This window comes from Cynocephalus volans, chromosome 8 (genome assembly GCF_027409185.1).
Source record: "Cynocephalus volans isolate mCynVol1 chromosome 8, mCynVol1.pri, whole genome shotgun sequence".
Taxonomy (NCBI): domain Eukaryota; kingdom Metazoa; phylum Chordata; class Mammalia; order Dermoptera; family Cynocephalidae; genus Cynocephalus; species Cynocephalus volans.
In genome coordinates this window covers 50,634,906-50,650,984 of record NC_084467.1, presented here as the reverse complement: position 1 = coordinate 50,650,984, position 16,079 = coordinate 50,634,906, and the positions used below count along the sequence as shown (strand labels likewise).

Here is a 16,079-nt window from a genome sequence, read left to right as displayed (position 1 = left end):
TAGTAGCTAAATGCATGAATTCTGAACTCAAAAATCCCAAGATGGCATTTAGGCATTACACTTATTTTTTTATACCTAACCTAATATCTCATTTTTCTGAATAAGAATAATAATACCATATACATTCAGTTGAAAATTCTATGGATTGTCAGAAATGTTAACATGCAAAAAAATTAAAACTGCAGTCTTAGAACTAATGCAATGCAGCAATATCTACAAGTTTGTTGCTATAGGCAGCGTATGAAAAACTCTAGAAGAGTGTTCAGCACATGCAAGGTGTTTACAGATGAGAGCTATTTTGGTTAATATCTACATGCTAGGTACTCTACTATGCACTTAATGCCATCTCTAATCTTAAGGCAAACTCAGAAGCTGCATATTATTTCCCAATTTAGGAGTTACAGAGTTTGCTTTAGGCAACACAATTGGTATGGGAGGGAGTACAGCTGCCTCCCAATCTATGTGGAAATACCAGGCAAAACCGATATTTCTGATATTTTAAAAACAGGGACCTGGAGCCACGTGATTAGCAGGTCAGAGAGGAGGATAATACAAAGCACATTTCCTGGGAAAAGGAAAGGATCTGAACAAGGGGCATTCCCTTGACAGGGGCTGTGACAGCCTGTCTCTCCGCTGTGTGGCATTGTTGGCTGGAATTTTCCACTCAGGCTGGCAGTTCATTACAGGGCATTCCCTTTTGGTGTCTCAGACTCCACTCTGGGTAATGCTCCACCCTACTGAAATGCCCTACCAAAGAGCTTTGTGCGAAAATGATTTTGTGCTCACCTTTCTGGAAAAAATGTTTTCACAGAGAAATTTAAATTAAAATTAGGCTATTCCACTGCGAATGTACAAAACCAAATGCAAATCAAGAGACTTCAAATGCAAATAGTACTTTTTAAGGGTCCATTCTGAAAAGAAAACTATAGATGAACAGGCTATGGATAAACTGGGTGGCTGACAGGTCTTTCAATTAAGCATGATCAAGAGAGAATTTTACATCTTGGAGGGTTTTGCATAGTCCCAAGTTAACTTCATTACAATCTTTCTTTAATTCCATTACATTCCTACAAAATACCAACTGCAGATATTACTATAGAGAGGAATTTGTTTAACTTATCAACGACAAATATTCAGGACTAATAAAAAAACAAAAAAATTTTCCAAGTTGAACATTATGGGAAAAAATATCATCAGAATGCTTCATTAAAAATGCACATTTTTGCCTAAAAGATCAGCACACCCAGATACTTTTGCAAAACAGACTGAACCCCTCACAATTCAACCAACTCCACAATAAAAGCCTTATCGAAAAATCTGTCTTCAAATGCCTTCCCTACGTGGTTTTAAAAAGGTCATTAAGGCAATGGACAGAATAAATATGATAGCTTTTAATACATGTATGGCCCATTAAATACAAGATTGATTTTCCAAGTATGTGGTACTCGGGAAAATGAAGGTGGCTTTTTTCCCCCACTTCTTCTGCACATATTAAATTTAACCTCATTTATACATTCCTGGCCTTCTGCTGTAGTGTTCTTAGCAAAAAAGGGATCTCTGTGAGACAATCCTAGGTCAAATTAATGATGTTTTCTAATATGTGTTAAAAACTATTCTTGGGAATGCCTGAAAGTTTATTTCATCCATGTAGCTTTCACAGAAAGAGCAAAGAAAAATGCAGTATGGTTAAGTGGAAAGAGCAGGAGCCTGGGAGTGAGGTGGACAGACTATCATGCACTAGCTGTCTGACCTAGCAAACGGTCTTCCCTCTGTCTGTAACATGAGGACAACCCCATCTACTTACAGAGTTGCCATCCTAAACTACAGGTAGGTAAGGCACTCTATCTGGTGCCTGGCACAGAGTCGGTGTCTGATGAAAGGTAATGGTCCTTACCACCTGTGATGGTGCCCCCTGGCCCATCATGTTTGGCTTCGTCCTTCATGTCCCCCTCTTAGCATGTGCTCAGAAGGGTGAGCATCACACAGCTCTGATTTTCCAGGATTATTCATTTCTTTTTTTTTTTTTTTTTTTTTTTTTTTGTCGTTTTTTCGTGACCGGCACTCAGCCAGTGAGTGCACCGGTCAGTCCTATATAGGATCCGAACCCGCGGCGGGAGCGTCGCCGCGCTGCCAGCGCAGCACTCTACCAAGTGCGCCACGGGCTCGGCCCCAGGATTATTCATTTCAATGCAAACGATTCATTTCACTGTAAGACTTTTCATACAATAACATGAACAAATCAGAAAATAAAAGTTCCTCAATACTTCATATATCTAGTTTTATTTCATAAAGCTGTGGGCTAAAATCCCAGCTTTGCCATGGACTAGGTATATGACCCGGAGCAAGTTAATTAACCGCATCAAGACTTCAGTTTCTAGCCTGTGGAATGGGAATTATAATACCTACCTCATAGAGTTATATCAGATAGTGTGTGTAAAGTATTTAGCCTCATATCTGATGTATAATAAATACCTCCAGTCTATTATTTATTACTATTATCATAATCATCATCATTAATATAAAACAGGATTACTAAATAACTGTTTTCACTACTCATGCTCATTTTTGTTCTTCATTTTCATCTTACTATTATGATAGACGTCAGAATTTTCTATTTTGACCAAGTTTCCATGCATAAAGCTATTTGATCTTACTGAATTGGTCAAGCTACTAAATGAATAAGAAAGTTGCTTCAGGATGGTACAGTCAAACTGGTCTATAATCTAAAAGGACTGTTTAATTGAGTTGGCCGATTCTATACTCCTATTCACTTGCATTAAATACGTTATATTCCTTTAGTATTATTACTATTTGGGAAGTTCTGTTCTCTATTTGCATACATGTCACCTGCATAAATCTGAGCATTACAACAGCACTTCTGTGGATGATATGAATAAATATGTGTATAGTTCTTTTATTTAAAGTAACAAAAAAGTTATGAAAACAGTTTGTAGAAAAACAGAATAACTGGATATCATAATGTCTATATGGCATTAGCAAACAAAAACCATTGTTTAAATAGGAATGTTACTGGAAAATAGATATTGAATCAAAATTCAGTAAACTAATTTTTCCTTTCTGTTGGTTCCCATTCTCCTTTCAGAGGCAGCAATGCCTCTCTGGATTAACTGTTATTTGGGGGTACCTACCTGTTCTGACACCCTAAAAGCCATGGCTCACTCCCCCAATATGCACTTTCTAACATATGCACACACCCAACCTTTTGTGTGTGATTTTAGGGTTTAGAACCCTCTTATAGCTTACCCACAGATCATCTCTAAATAAGAAAATTCTTTAGACAAAAATGTTTGAACTTCTAGGGTCTTTTCATTTTTGACTGATCTTTAGGCTAGGAGTTCCTAACATTTTAGATTTAAATTCTCCTCTCCCTTCCTAACCATCCTAACCTCTTATTTACACTTTCATTCCTACTAAGGAAGCTTACTATATAAAGGAGCCCTACTATTTAAAGGAACCCTATATTAAATCCTTTCACAAAGTGAACAATATCATGTGTTGTATAAATTTAGACATTCTTAACACCAACTTTTCTTAATGCAAGCATACAGGGCATCTGCTTGCTTGCTTTTATTTAACTGAATTTAGAAGACAAATTATATAAATGACAAGTGTGATGTTCAAAGACTTAAGCTTCTTCCAGATTTTGGTTATGTGAGGTTATTAGTAAAGCAGGTAAGGACCTTTATCAACTTTTCCTTCCACACAGACAAACATCTCTTTTTGGCAAGCTCTCTTTTAATTAAGAATCTCTGTCACAAAAACATATGATGTATCTTGGGGAGCATGTGTCCTAGAGCATATTAATAGCCCTAAGTCTCTTTAAAAATGGCATTAAAGTGTCTTACAGCAATGGCTTGAACTGTGGCCAGGTAGAGAATGGCAAGATCATCAAGGTCCTGAGACAGTTTCAATCCAGTGACCTGTAGGCATGAAGAAAAGAAAAGAAGGAGAAGGTCAAAAGGAGCTGCCATGGACAGAGACAGTTCCCATGAAATACGTTCAGATGTGTTTTCTCACTGAAACAAGTTCATATGCAAATCCCCTTTTTGTGAGCCGAACGTGAAATGCTTACTAAATCATTTAATCTCCAGACCTGGGAAAAACTATCCCTTCCTCTTCAAAAGAAAATGCTTTGCCCTTAGATTAAACAAAAGCAAAACAAAATAAACACTACAGCATGGGTATATATTTGATATTTTTTTCACACAGAATTAAATATCTTTTTCTTTTTAAAAAAATGCTCTTTTCTTATAAATAGCTATTTTCCATGACTTACAAGAAATCAACTCGTAACAGTGACATTCGAATATAAGATGATCTTATTCTGAGGACTGCTACTCTCAGAATTCAGTGTAATAGTGCCCAAGGGGTATTCAGGGTAAAATAATATGTCTCTTATAAAAGTTGTACCTACTGGGGGATAATTTAGAATCTGTGGTTTGCAAGGGAATCCCAATAAAGTCAATCAGAACCATATGCTTATATGGAGTATATCAATCTCTGAGAGATTCCAGAACTGAACAGGATGCTGGCTTTGGATGCCAGCAGGGCTTGCTGACAGTCCCACCTTCACATCTCTCACTCATCAAAGTGTTCTCTCAGGACATTACTACAGGGCAATTGCTGCTGGCATCTTCAAGCCCAGCCTGAAGTTTGTGAGCATCAATACCATACTTCACTTTTGATTTCCACATTATAAAATTAATTCACATAACATGTATTTACTTAGATTCTACGGTATGTATGGTCCTGAGCTCAGTCAGGTGTGGGAATGCAGTATGCATCAAAACAGAGGATCTGAGTGTTCTGCTTAGGTCCCTATCGTTCATCCTCTCCAGATTCAGCCCCAACAGGGATTGGCCTATTGCAGGGCATGGACACCTAAACCAGAAACCTGGGAGTCCTCTTCCCTGCCTTCTCCCTCCTTTTGCATATTTAATCACTCTCTCCAAGTTCTATACATTTGATCTCCCAAATCCTTTTTTAATCCATCTCCTCTTCTTCATCCTCACTGTCATTCGTTTCCTTAATTCAGGCCACCATTATGTCCTTTCTGATTGCTGATAGAGCCTCCCTGAGCAAATCTCCCCACTTCTATTTGTGCTCCTACAATGGAGCCAATGATTGTTCTCAAATGCAAATCTGATCATGTTACTCCTTGTTAAACTTCTCCCTGTTGCCCACAGGTCAGAGAAGAAATGGCTTCATTGTCTCATGAGCTTCTTGCTGGGCTCACCCCTGCTCTCTCCAGTGTCTGTCTGCTCCTGCCCTTCCTTACTGAGCAGCCTACGCTCCAGGTATGCTGAATTACTCACTTATGTCTGTTGATGAGGGGATTCCTAAATTCAGTTTTTCTTGGCAACTAATTGGGCAACCAGATGTGAACTATGGCTTTGATTTTAAAACACAGGAAAATGGAAAGTTTGAATAAGAGACCAGAGAGGAACTCCGGGGATGCATCTTCCCAAACCAGTAACAGTGAAGAAACATCCTCATAAAGCTCCCTGGAGACCTAAACATACGGTAAGAATGCTGGAACTAGAGAGAAGGTAAACAACGCTGATGTTACAGAACTTCATTTCACAGGTGAGAAAATAATTTGCCTAAGGGAACACAGAGAATGGAAACCAGAACCTAGAGGTTCCGACAGACTTTGTCTTACCGCAGCATCGCCAATGCCTAGCACTATGCCTGGCACATAGTAGGCACTAAGTTCATGTTTGTTGAATCTGCCAACTGGTGACAATTCAATGCTCCTTTTCTCCTTTTGGACGCCACTCTCTCTCCTAACATCCTATCCTTCTCTGTTGAATTACACAATTGTAGGTGGACAACATTTACTGCCTCGGCTCCTCACACATTCACAGAGAGGAGGGGACACATTTAGTCTATGTCCCAACAGAAAAAGGCACTGGAAGACTACTTCTAGTCAACTCCTCCATGCTCCCAGCGTCCCCCTGACCCCCACCCCTCACTTACCCTTCCTCATCAGAGGAATGGCATATATGAGATTGGGGTAAAAGCAGGGTCCCTGTAGCTCATATGTAGCCTTTGTGTGAATTTGAGAGGTACCCCATCTGGGAGAATGAATTATAAAAAGATGCAGAGTGAACAAGATTTCAGGCCAGTCATAAGCCCCCTCGGCTGAACACCTTGTGTATGCAACCTGCACTGTGGTCTGAAGTGGTCCTGGGTAAAGATCACTAGTCACACACAGTTTTTCTCTCTCTCCTGGCCTGGCCTGGCCTGGCTTCAATAGCACCTCTACTATTGGTCTACCGGGGAAGCCGACTGGGCAATGGCTTAGGGCTCTCTTCCCAAGCCAGAGCAGGAGTCCGTCTTGCTCTGGCTTCCTCTCTCTGGGAATCGATGGGAAGTGAATCAGGACACGATCCTCTGTGGCTGATCCACAAGTGAGTCCTGGAGAGCATTTGTGGATAATTTGTGATGGGGGTGATGGAATTTGACTTTGTATATTAGATGCATTCCCATATCAACATTTATTAGGAACCCCAGGGCTTTTTCCATATTGATAAGGTAAATAACTGGTTCTGATATCCTTCTCAATTAGTAGGAACCCATAAAAGAGAACGGGTGTGATATAGCTGGATATAACTTCTAAAACCTCCACTAGATATCTATTAGAACTTCCTAAAACAATAGTATTCAAGGAAATAAGATATCATGGACCCTTCTCTAAATTCCCAGTGACTCCAGAGCTCAGAAATCATAGAGGAGAAAAGGGAAGATAATTTTCTTTTTCAGAAACTGAAAAAGAAATCATCAATGTAATTGAACACTAAATTTAACTTTTGGGCTTTCTAGCAGCTATGGCAAAAAGTGACATAGAATGAGTGACGTAACTTTTTGTAACAAGTAAAATGTAGCTATCCTTGAAGGGAGATATTTATTCCTGAGCAGAAATTCTAGAAGAGATTTATTACCTGGATATATAAAAAGTACTCAGTATCGAAATGGAAGAAGGAAACACAGTTCTCCCATAGCCGTTTCCTATATTCCCTCACCACTAACCCCAGAGCCACGGTGCTGCAATGTGACTTAGTGAAAAACATTTCTCTCTGAAGTGCAAAGACACTATGGTCTGGGGTCCCTACTTCCTTGACCTCTCAACTGATATGCAGATGGAGACACAGATAATCATGAAGTCTACTTGATTCTCTCTCAAATACCAGAGACCTCAGCCCTGGTATTTTTTGGCCAAAAGCCAAACGGCCAAGATGGAACTTTTTAAGGAATGCCTGCCATGTGGATTGCTTAGGAGGCTAAAGAGGCCACTGAGGGATCTGTCCTGAAACCGAGGTGGTGGGAGTGCCCTGGGAGTGTCAGGGATGTCTTGGGGGAGGTGCAGCTTTGTAATGTTTGAGAAGGCTGGGGAGGCCAGATGAGCCCATCCAGCTGAAAGCTGCAAGGTTCCATCCTAAGAGGAAGCGGGGAGGAAGCGGGGAGGGAGCGTGAGTGGAAGAGTGTGTTCACAGATGTGCACGTGCCTATTTTGAAGTTTGGGCGAGACAGGCAAATGTGGGGAGAAGCCAAATGGGAGAGCTGCAGTAGTAAGCATATTTTATTTATTTTGGCTACTATGTAATAAGGAGAACTGAAAGAGAAAGCACTTATAATTAATATTTAGAGATGTGTGAAAGCTGCATATAGTGGCCCAAAAGATGTGAATAACTGCAGTTTCAGCAACCTAGATTATGGATATAAGACACTTCTGTAAATACTGGGAATTTTGAGCTTAGAAGTTTATGTAAATGGAAAGGATAAGCTTTGGAATAACACACCTGGATTTAAATCTTGAAATTCTTTCTAACTGACTGCATGACAGTGTGTGAGTTTTGTAACCTCCCAAAACTTCAATTTTCATCAGCAAAATAGGAATAATAATAATACCTCAGTGTTTTTGTGAGAATTAAATGAGAAGTCATTTGAAAAGTACCCTACTTTATTCAGTAAGCTGTACTGAGTATACAAGAGCTAGACACTCCTCTAGTTCTTATGGTGCTAACTATGTGCACATAGGTGGCACTTAAAATAAGTGTTCATTTTCTTTCTCTATCTCTTAAAAAATGTTCATTCTCTTTCTCTTGAATTGCATGAAGGGCTCAATCACATCCTTTATTGGGATACAACAACCAAGAATCTCCTTCAGCATGCTATGGGTACCACCAGGTTATCAATGAGGGGAATTGAAGACTAGTGGCTCTACAGTGTGGGGAAGCAAGGACTGAGTAGGGATCATAATGTTAAAGGTACAGACACCTAGGAGTGTGGAGAAGCAATGTGCCTCTGATGAGCGCCCAGGAATAGCATCGTGGAGGACTCACTTGCAGAGACTCCTTGGGGAAGCCTTAGTACTTATCAAACTATGCACTTTCATTCACTCTGTAAAAAGGTAAGACAGATGGTAACTCTTCACCCTGGACTTCAGCTTAAATTCTGATGCCACATAGTAGCTATCCAAACTTGGGCACATCTCATAACTCTTAACTCTTTCCTGGGATCCCAGTTGAGTGCAAATTTAATGGGAATTACTCCAGATTAAGTGAACCTCTGGTGTGGGCCTGGTAATTTGCATTTTTAAAAAATTAGTCATTGGGGAAATTTTAATTCAAAACCACGAGATAACACTAGCACCCATTACAATGGCTGAATTATTTTTCTGTGTGTGTGTGTGTGTGTATGTGTTCAGTACAGATGCAATTTTTTTTGAATTTTTTAAAAAAATTTTATTTTGTCAATATACAATGTGGTTGATTATTGTGGCCCATTACCGAAACCTCCCTCCCTCCTCCCTCTCCCCCCTCCTACCCAACAATGTCTTTTCTGTTTGCTTGTCGTATCAACTTCAAGGAATTGTAATTGTTATGTCTTCTTCCACCGCATTTGTGTGTGTGTGTGTGTGTTTGTGTGAATTTATTTATTTTTAGCTCCCACCAATAAGTGAGAACATGTGGTATTTCTCTTTTTGTGCTTGACTTCTTTCACTTAATATAATTCTCTCTAGGTCCATCCATGTCATTGCAAATAGCAGTATTTCATTCTTTTTTTTATAGCTGAGTAGTATTCCATTGTGTAGATATACCACATTTTCCGTATCCACTCATCCAATGATGGACATTTGGGCTGGTTCCAACTCTTGGCTATTGTAAAGAGTGCTGCAATGAACATTGGGGAACAGGTATACCTTCGAACTGATGATTTCCATTCCTCTGGGTAAATTCCCAACAGTGGGATAGCTGGGTCATATGGTAGATCTATCTGCAATTGTCTGAGGAAACTCCATACCATTTTCCATAGAGGCTGCACCATTTTGCAGTCCCATCAACAATGTATGAGAGTTCCCTTTTCTCTGCAACCTCGCCAGCATTAATTGTTCAGAGTCTTTTGGATTTTAGCCATCCTAACTGGGGTGAGATGGTATCTCAGTGTGGTTTTGATTTGCATTTCCTGAATGCTGAGTGATGTTGAGCATTTTTTCATATGTCTGTTGGCCATTTGTATATCTTCCTTAGAGAAGTGCATATTTACCTCTTTTGCCCATTTTTTAACTGGGTTGCTTGTTTTTTTCTTGTAAAGTTGTTTGAGTTCCTTGTATATTCTGGATATTAATCCTTTGTCAGATGTATATTTTGCAAATATTTTCTCCCACTCTGTTGTTGTCTTTTAACTCTGTTAATTGTTTCTTTTGCTGTGCAGAAGCTTTTTAGTTTGATATAATCCCATTTGTTTATTTTTCCTTTGGTTGCCCGTGCTTTTGGGGTCATATTCATGAAGTATGTGTCCAGTCCTACTTCCTGAGTGTTTCTCTGATGTTTTCCTTAAGAACTTTTATTTTTTCAGGGTGTACATTTAATTCTTTAATCCATTTTGAGTTGACTTTAGTGTATGGTGAAAGGCATGGGTCTAGTTTCATTCTCCTATATATTGATATCCAGTTCTCCCAGCACCATCTGCTAAAGAGGCAGTCTCTTCCTCAGTGTATAGACTTGGTGTCTTTGTCAAAGATCAGATGGCTGTAGGTGTGTGGGTTGATTTCTGGATTCTCTATTCTATTCCATTGATCAGTGTGTCTGATTTTATGCCAGTACCATACGGTTTTGGTTGTTATAGCTTTGAAGTATAGTTTAATGTCAGGTAGTGTTATGCCTCCAGCTTTATTTTTTTTGCTCAGCATTGCTTTGGCTATGTGTGGTCTTTTGTTATTCCATATAAATGTCTGGATAGTTCTTTCCATTTCTGAGAAAAATGTCTTTGGAATTTTGATGGGGATTGCATTGAATTTGTATATCACTTTGGGTAGTATGGAAATTTTCAGTATGTTGATTCTTCCAATCCAAGAGCATGAGATATCTTTCCATCTTCTTGGATCCTCTCTAATTTCTCTCAGCAGTGGTTTGTAGTTCTCATTATATAGATTTTACACATCCTTGGTTAACTCAATTCCTGAGTATTTTATTTTTTTGGTGGCTATTGTAAATGGGCAAGCTTTCCTGATTTCCCTCTCTGCTTCTTCACTATTTGAGAATAGAAATGTACTGATTTTTGTGTGTTGATTTTGTATCCTGCTACTGTGCTGAAATCATTTATCAACTCCAAAGAGTTTATTTCTAGAGGCTTTAGGCTGTTCGATATATAGGATCATGTCATCTGCAAACAGGGACAGTTTGACTTCATGTTTTCCTATCTGGATGCCCTTTATCAGGAAGGAATTCTCTTCTCTGATTGCTCTGACTAGTACTTCCAACACTATGTTGAATAGGAGTGGTGAGAGTGGGCATCTTTGTCTAGTTCCTGTTCTTAAAGGAAAAGCTCTCAGCTTTTCCCCATTCAGGATGATACTGGCAGTGGGTTTATCATATATGGCTTTAATTATGTTGAGATACTTTCCATCTATACCTAACTTAGAGGGTCTTTGTCATAAATGAATGTTCAATTTTATCAAATGCTTTTTCAGCATCTATAGGGATGATCATATGGTCCTTGTGCTTGATTTTATTAATATGGTGTATCACATTTATTGATTTGTATAGGTTGAATCAACCTCCCTGGGATGAATCCCACTTGATCGTGGTGAATAATTTTATGTATGTGTTGCTGTATTCTGTTTGCTAGTATTTTAGTGAGGATTTTTGCATCTATATTCATCAAGGATATCAGCCTGTAGTTTTCTTTTTTTGGTTATATCTTTACCTGGTTTTGGTATCAGGATGATGTTTGCTTCATAGAATGAGTTTGGGAGATTTGCGTCTCTTTCAATCTTTTGGAATAGTTTGTAAAGAATTGGTGTCAATAACTCTTTGAATGTTTGGTAAAATTCTGCTGTGAATCCATCTGGTCCTGGGCTTTTCTTTGTTGGGAGCCTTCTGATAACAGCTTCAGTCTCCTTTATTGTTATTGATCTGTTCAGATCTTCTACATCTTCATGGCTCAGTTTTGGGAGCTTGTGTGTGTCCAGAAACTTATCCATATCCTCCAGATTTTCAAATTTGTTGGCGTATAGTTGTTTATAGTAGTCTCGAATGATTCCTCATATTTCAGCCGAATCAGTTGTAATATCGCCTTTTTCGGTTCTCATTTTTGTTATTTGAATCGTCTCTCTTCTTTTTTTTGTTAGCCATGCTAATGGTTTGTCAATTTTATTTATCTTTTCAAATAACCAACTTTTTGATTCGTTGATCTTTTGTATTGTTTTTTGGGTTTCAATTTCATTGAGTTCTGTTCTGATCTTAATGATTTCTTTCCGTCTGCTAACTTTAGGTTTGGATTGTTCTTGTTTTTCTAGTTCTTTAAGGTGAAGTGTTAGGTTGTTCACTTGCCGTCTTTCCATTCTTCTGAGGTGAGTGTTTAATGCAATAAATTTCCCCCTTAGTACTGATTTTATCATATCCCACAGGTTTTGGTATGATGTATCATTATTTTCATTAGTTTCGATAAATTTTTTGATTTCCTGCTTGATTTCTTCTTGGACCCATATGTCATTAGGTAGAATGCTGTTTAATTTCCATGTGTTTGTATAGTTTCCAGAATTTTGCTTGTTATTGATTTCTAATTTTAATCCATTGTGGTCTGAGAAAATGCATGGGATAACTCCAATTTTTTTGAATTTATTGAGAGTTGATTTGTGACCTAATATGTGATCTATCCTGGAGAATGATCCATGTGCTGATGAGAAGAATGAATATTCTGAGGTTGTTGGATGAAATGTTCTGTAGATATCTACCAAGTCCAATTGGTCTAGAGTATTGTTTAGATCTTGTGTGTCTCTACTGATTCTTTGCCTAGATGATCTGTCCAATATTGACAGTGGGGAGTTCAGGTCCCCTGCTATTATGATATTAGTGTATATTTTCTTCTTTAGGCCTAATAGAGTTTGTTCTATAAATCTGGCTGCTCCAACATTGGGTGCGTACATATTTATGATTGTTATGTCTTCTTGATGGATCAATCCATTTATCCCTCATTGTCTCTTTTTATGGTTTTTAGTTTAAAGTCTATTTTGTCAGATATAAGAATAGCTACTCCAGCTCTTTTTTCTTTTCTGTTTGCATGGTAAATCTTTTTCCATCCTTTCACTCTTAGTCTATGTGAGTCTTTATGGGTGAGGTGGGTCTCTTGTAGGCAGCATATAGTTGGGTCCTCCCTTTTAATCCAGTCAGCCAGTCTGTGTCTTTTGATTGGGGAATTTAAGCCTTTTACATTAAGAGTTGTTTTCGAAAAGTGTTGACTTATTCCTAGCATTGTATTGATTATTGTTTTGTTGTCTTAGGTGTCTTTTGTTCCTTGCTTTCTGATTTACTGTTTGTTTTCTGTATTTGTTGGTTCCTTGGGTTGGAGATAGCCTTTTTGTTTGTTTGTTTTCTCTTCATGAATGCCATTTTTATTATACAAGTGGGTTTTGATTTTTCTTGGGTTTTTATGGCAGTGGTAGTTATTTTTCAGGTACCAAACCCAAATCTCCCTTGAGAATTTCTTGTAAGGGTGGTCATGTGGTGGTGAACTCCGGCAGTTTTTGTTTGTCTGAGAAATATACTATTTGCCCTTCATTTCGGAAGGATAGCCTTGCAGGGTAGAGTATTCTTGGCTAGCAATCTTTGTCTTTTAGTATTTTGAATATATCATCCCATGCCTTTCTGGCTTTTAGGGTTTGTGATGAAAAGTCTGATGTTAGCCTGATTGTGGCTTCCTTATAGGTGATTTGATGCTTCTGTCTTGCAGCTTTGAAGATTCTCTCTGTCTTTGAGTTTTGCCAATTTGACTATAACATGTCTTGGAGAAGACCTTTTTGGGTTGAATACGTTTGGAGATCGTTGAGCTTCCTGGATCTGAAGATCTGTGATTTTCCCTATACCTGGGAAGTTTTCTGCCACTCTTTTGTTGAATATGTTTTCAATGCAATCTCCTTTTTCCTCCCCTTCTGGAATACCCATGACTCAGATATTTGAGCACTTAAGGTTGTCTGATATCTTTCTCAGATTTTCTTCAATGCCTTTGATTCTTTTTTCTTTCTTTCTTTTTTTTTTGTCTGCCTGTGTTATTTCAAACAGCCCATCTTCTAGTTCAGAGGTTTTCTCTTCAACTTCGACAAGCCTGCTGGTTAAACTCTCCGTTGTGTTTTTTATTTGCTGAATAAATTCTTTCATTCGGCAAGTTCTGCTACATTTTTTTTCAGGACATTGATTTCCTTGTACATTTCTTCTTTCAGGTCCTGTATACTTTTCCTCGTTTCATCATGATGTCTAGCTGAGTTTTCTTGTATCTCATTCAGTTTCCTTAGAATTATCACTTGAAATTTCTTGTCAGTCATTTCAAGGGCTTCTTATTCTATAGGATGTAGAGCTTGAGAGTTATTACCCTTTGGTGGTATACTTTCTTGATTTTTCGTATTTCTGGTATCTTTTCTTTGATGTTTATTCATTGTGGCAGGGGGTTTCACAGTCCACAGGTTTGACACTATTGTGTGACTAAGATGTTGCTGGGGTTGCCAGTTTGGTATGGCTACTTCAGTGACTGCTCAGTTGGCCACTAGTACCTTGCGTGTGTGGTTGCCTTGGGTCTTGGGCCTCTCCAGGGAGCCCCCTCTCTGGTCAGCTTGGACTCGGCCAGGCTGCCGGGTCACAGGGTGGTAGCGCAGGGTGTGTGGTCTCTGCTGAGCTTCCACGTCCCTTGCTGGACGTCTCCCTGTTCCGCACGCAGTGGGCCAGGCTGCTGGGGTGTGCGGAGGCACCGCAGAGCGTGTGGTCTCTGCGGAGCTTCCCCTTCCCCTGCTGGTTGTCTCCCTGCCCCGTGCGCACTGGGCTGGGCTTGGGATGGAGCCGGGTGGCAGCGGTGATGTCTACCTGCTGCTGGATCGCGCTGCAGCGGCCCCCGTACAGGGTGTGTGGTCTCTACAGAGCTTCTGCCTCCCCTGCTGGACATCTCTCTGCTTCCTACGCATTGGGCCGGGCTGCTGGATCGCGGTGCATCGGTGTGGTCTCTGCGGAGCTTCTGCCTCCCCCACTGGACGTCTACCCGCTCTGTGTGCACTGGGCCAGGCTGCTGGATCGTGCAGTGGCGGTGTGGTCCCCGTGGAGTTCCTGCCTCCCCTGCCGGATATCACCCTGCTCCGTGTGCACTAGGTCAGGCTGGGAATGGAGCTGGATGCCTGCAGTGAAGCCTACCTGCTGGATCACACAGTGGCGGCCCCACAGGGTGTGTGGTTTCTGTGGAGCCTCCACCTCCCCTGCTGGACATCTCCCCACTCTGTGCACACTGGGCTGGGTTGGAAATGGAGCTGGGTGGCGGCGGTGAAGCCTATCTGCTGGATCGTACGACGGCAGCCCCACAGGGTATGTGGTCTCTGCGGAGCTTCTGCCTCGTCTGCTGAACATCTCCCCGTTCCATATGCACTTGATGTTATGTTTTTATAGTTGTACATTGGTTGATTTGTGGGAGAGAGTGACGCTAGGGACCGTCTTTTCCGCCATCTTGACCAGAAGTAGTAATTTGCATTTTAACAAGGTCCCAATGTACAATAAATTGGGACAATGATGGTCCTAAACCTTGGTATTATGAATTATAGGTTCGTAGCCCCTAAAATAGTTGAGATTATTAATAAGTGCATTAGTAATTTAGTTAAATGTTTTCCTTCCTAGTTGTTAAAGGAATTGAAGTGATTACATATGTTAGTAAGAACAAAAAGGGCTTAGGTATTGTTTCCTAAGAGTTATCTAAAGATTACAAAAGACAAGAAAATGGGATTTCCAAGTCCTCAGATTTCCTAGGGTCATCAGAGCTTGATGGGGGTATCCAAGGCTCAGGAGAATTAGTTGAAAGCTTTCCAGAACACAATGGAGTGGCAAAAATGCTATTTTCTCAGTCAATAATGAAGGTGAAGCTGATAGACACAGCAATGAGGAGGATCAGAGAAAAGACTTACAGAAAACCTCTGGAGAGAGGACAGAGATTGGAGGACAGGTCTGAGATAATAAGCAGCCTGGAAGAGAAGGGGGCAAATCTCTCCAACAATATTTAGAGGTTTTTAGTAAGTATAAGGAATCTAGGTTAACACTTGGCATTGCCTGAAACCCACCCCGATTTGGGAAATGCAGGTGAATGTGCTACTACAATATGGTACACAAAAGTCTAAAGATGTCCCCTCCAGATTCCTGTCCCCTGGTTAATCAACCAAACACGAATCTAGGCCCTGCTGTAAAGGGACTCAGCAGAGGGAATCAGTTACTAGCCAGTTGACCTTAAAATAGGGAGGTTGTCCTGGATTATATGTTTGGGCTCCTTGTAATCCCATGAGCCTTCAAAAGCAGAAGAGGAAGGCAGAAGAGTTAGTCAAGAGATATGGTAGAAGAAGGCAGGAGAGGTGAGACAGAAATGGAAATCAGAGAGGTACAAAGTTTGAGAATGACTTTACCTACCACAGCTGGCTTCAAAGATGGAGGCGGGGGTGGTGAGTCCAGGAACACAGGTGGCCTCCAGAGGCTGAGAAGGACTGCTGGCTGATAGTCAGCAAGGAAACAGGGACTTTAGTCCTACAACTACATGGA

At 40.1% G+C, this 16,079-nt stretch overlaps 1 protein-coding gene across 16 annotated transcripts in view; it reads right to left on the bottom strand.

Moving 5' to 3' along the window:
- Positions 1 to 16,079, bottom strand: part of FGGY (FGGY carbohydrate kinase domain containing) — a 433,428-nt gene that overhangs the window by 87,090 nt on the left and 330,259 nt on the right. For all 16 annotated transcript variants that reach the window (XM_063105670.1, XM_063105668.1, XM_063105673.1 and 13 more), the window contains one exon: positions 3,867 to 3,941. In XM_063105670.1, the coding sequence (XP_062961740.1) occupies positions 3,867 to 3,941 (75 nt within the window). The remainder of the gene's footprint in view (positions 1 to 3,866; positions 3,942 to 16,079) is intronic.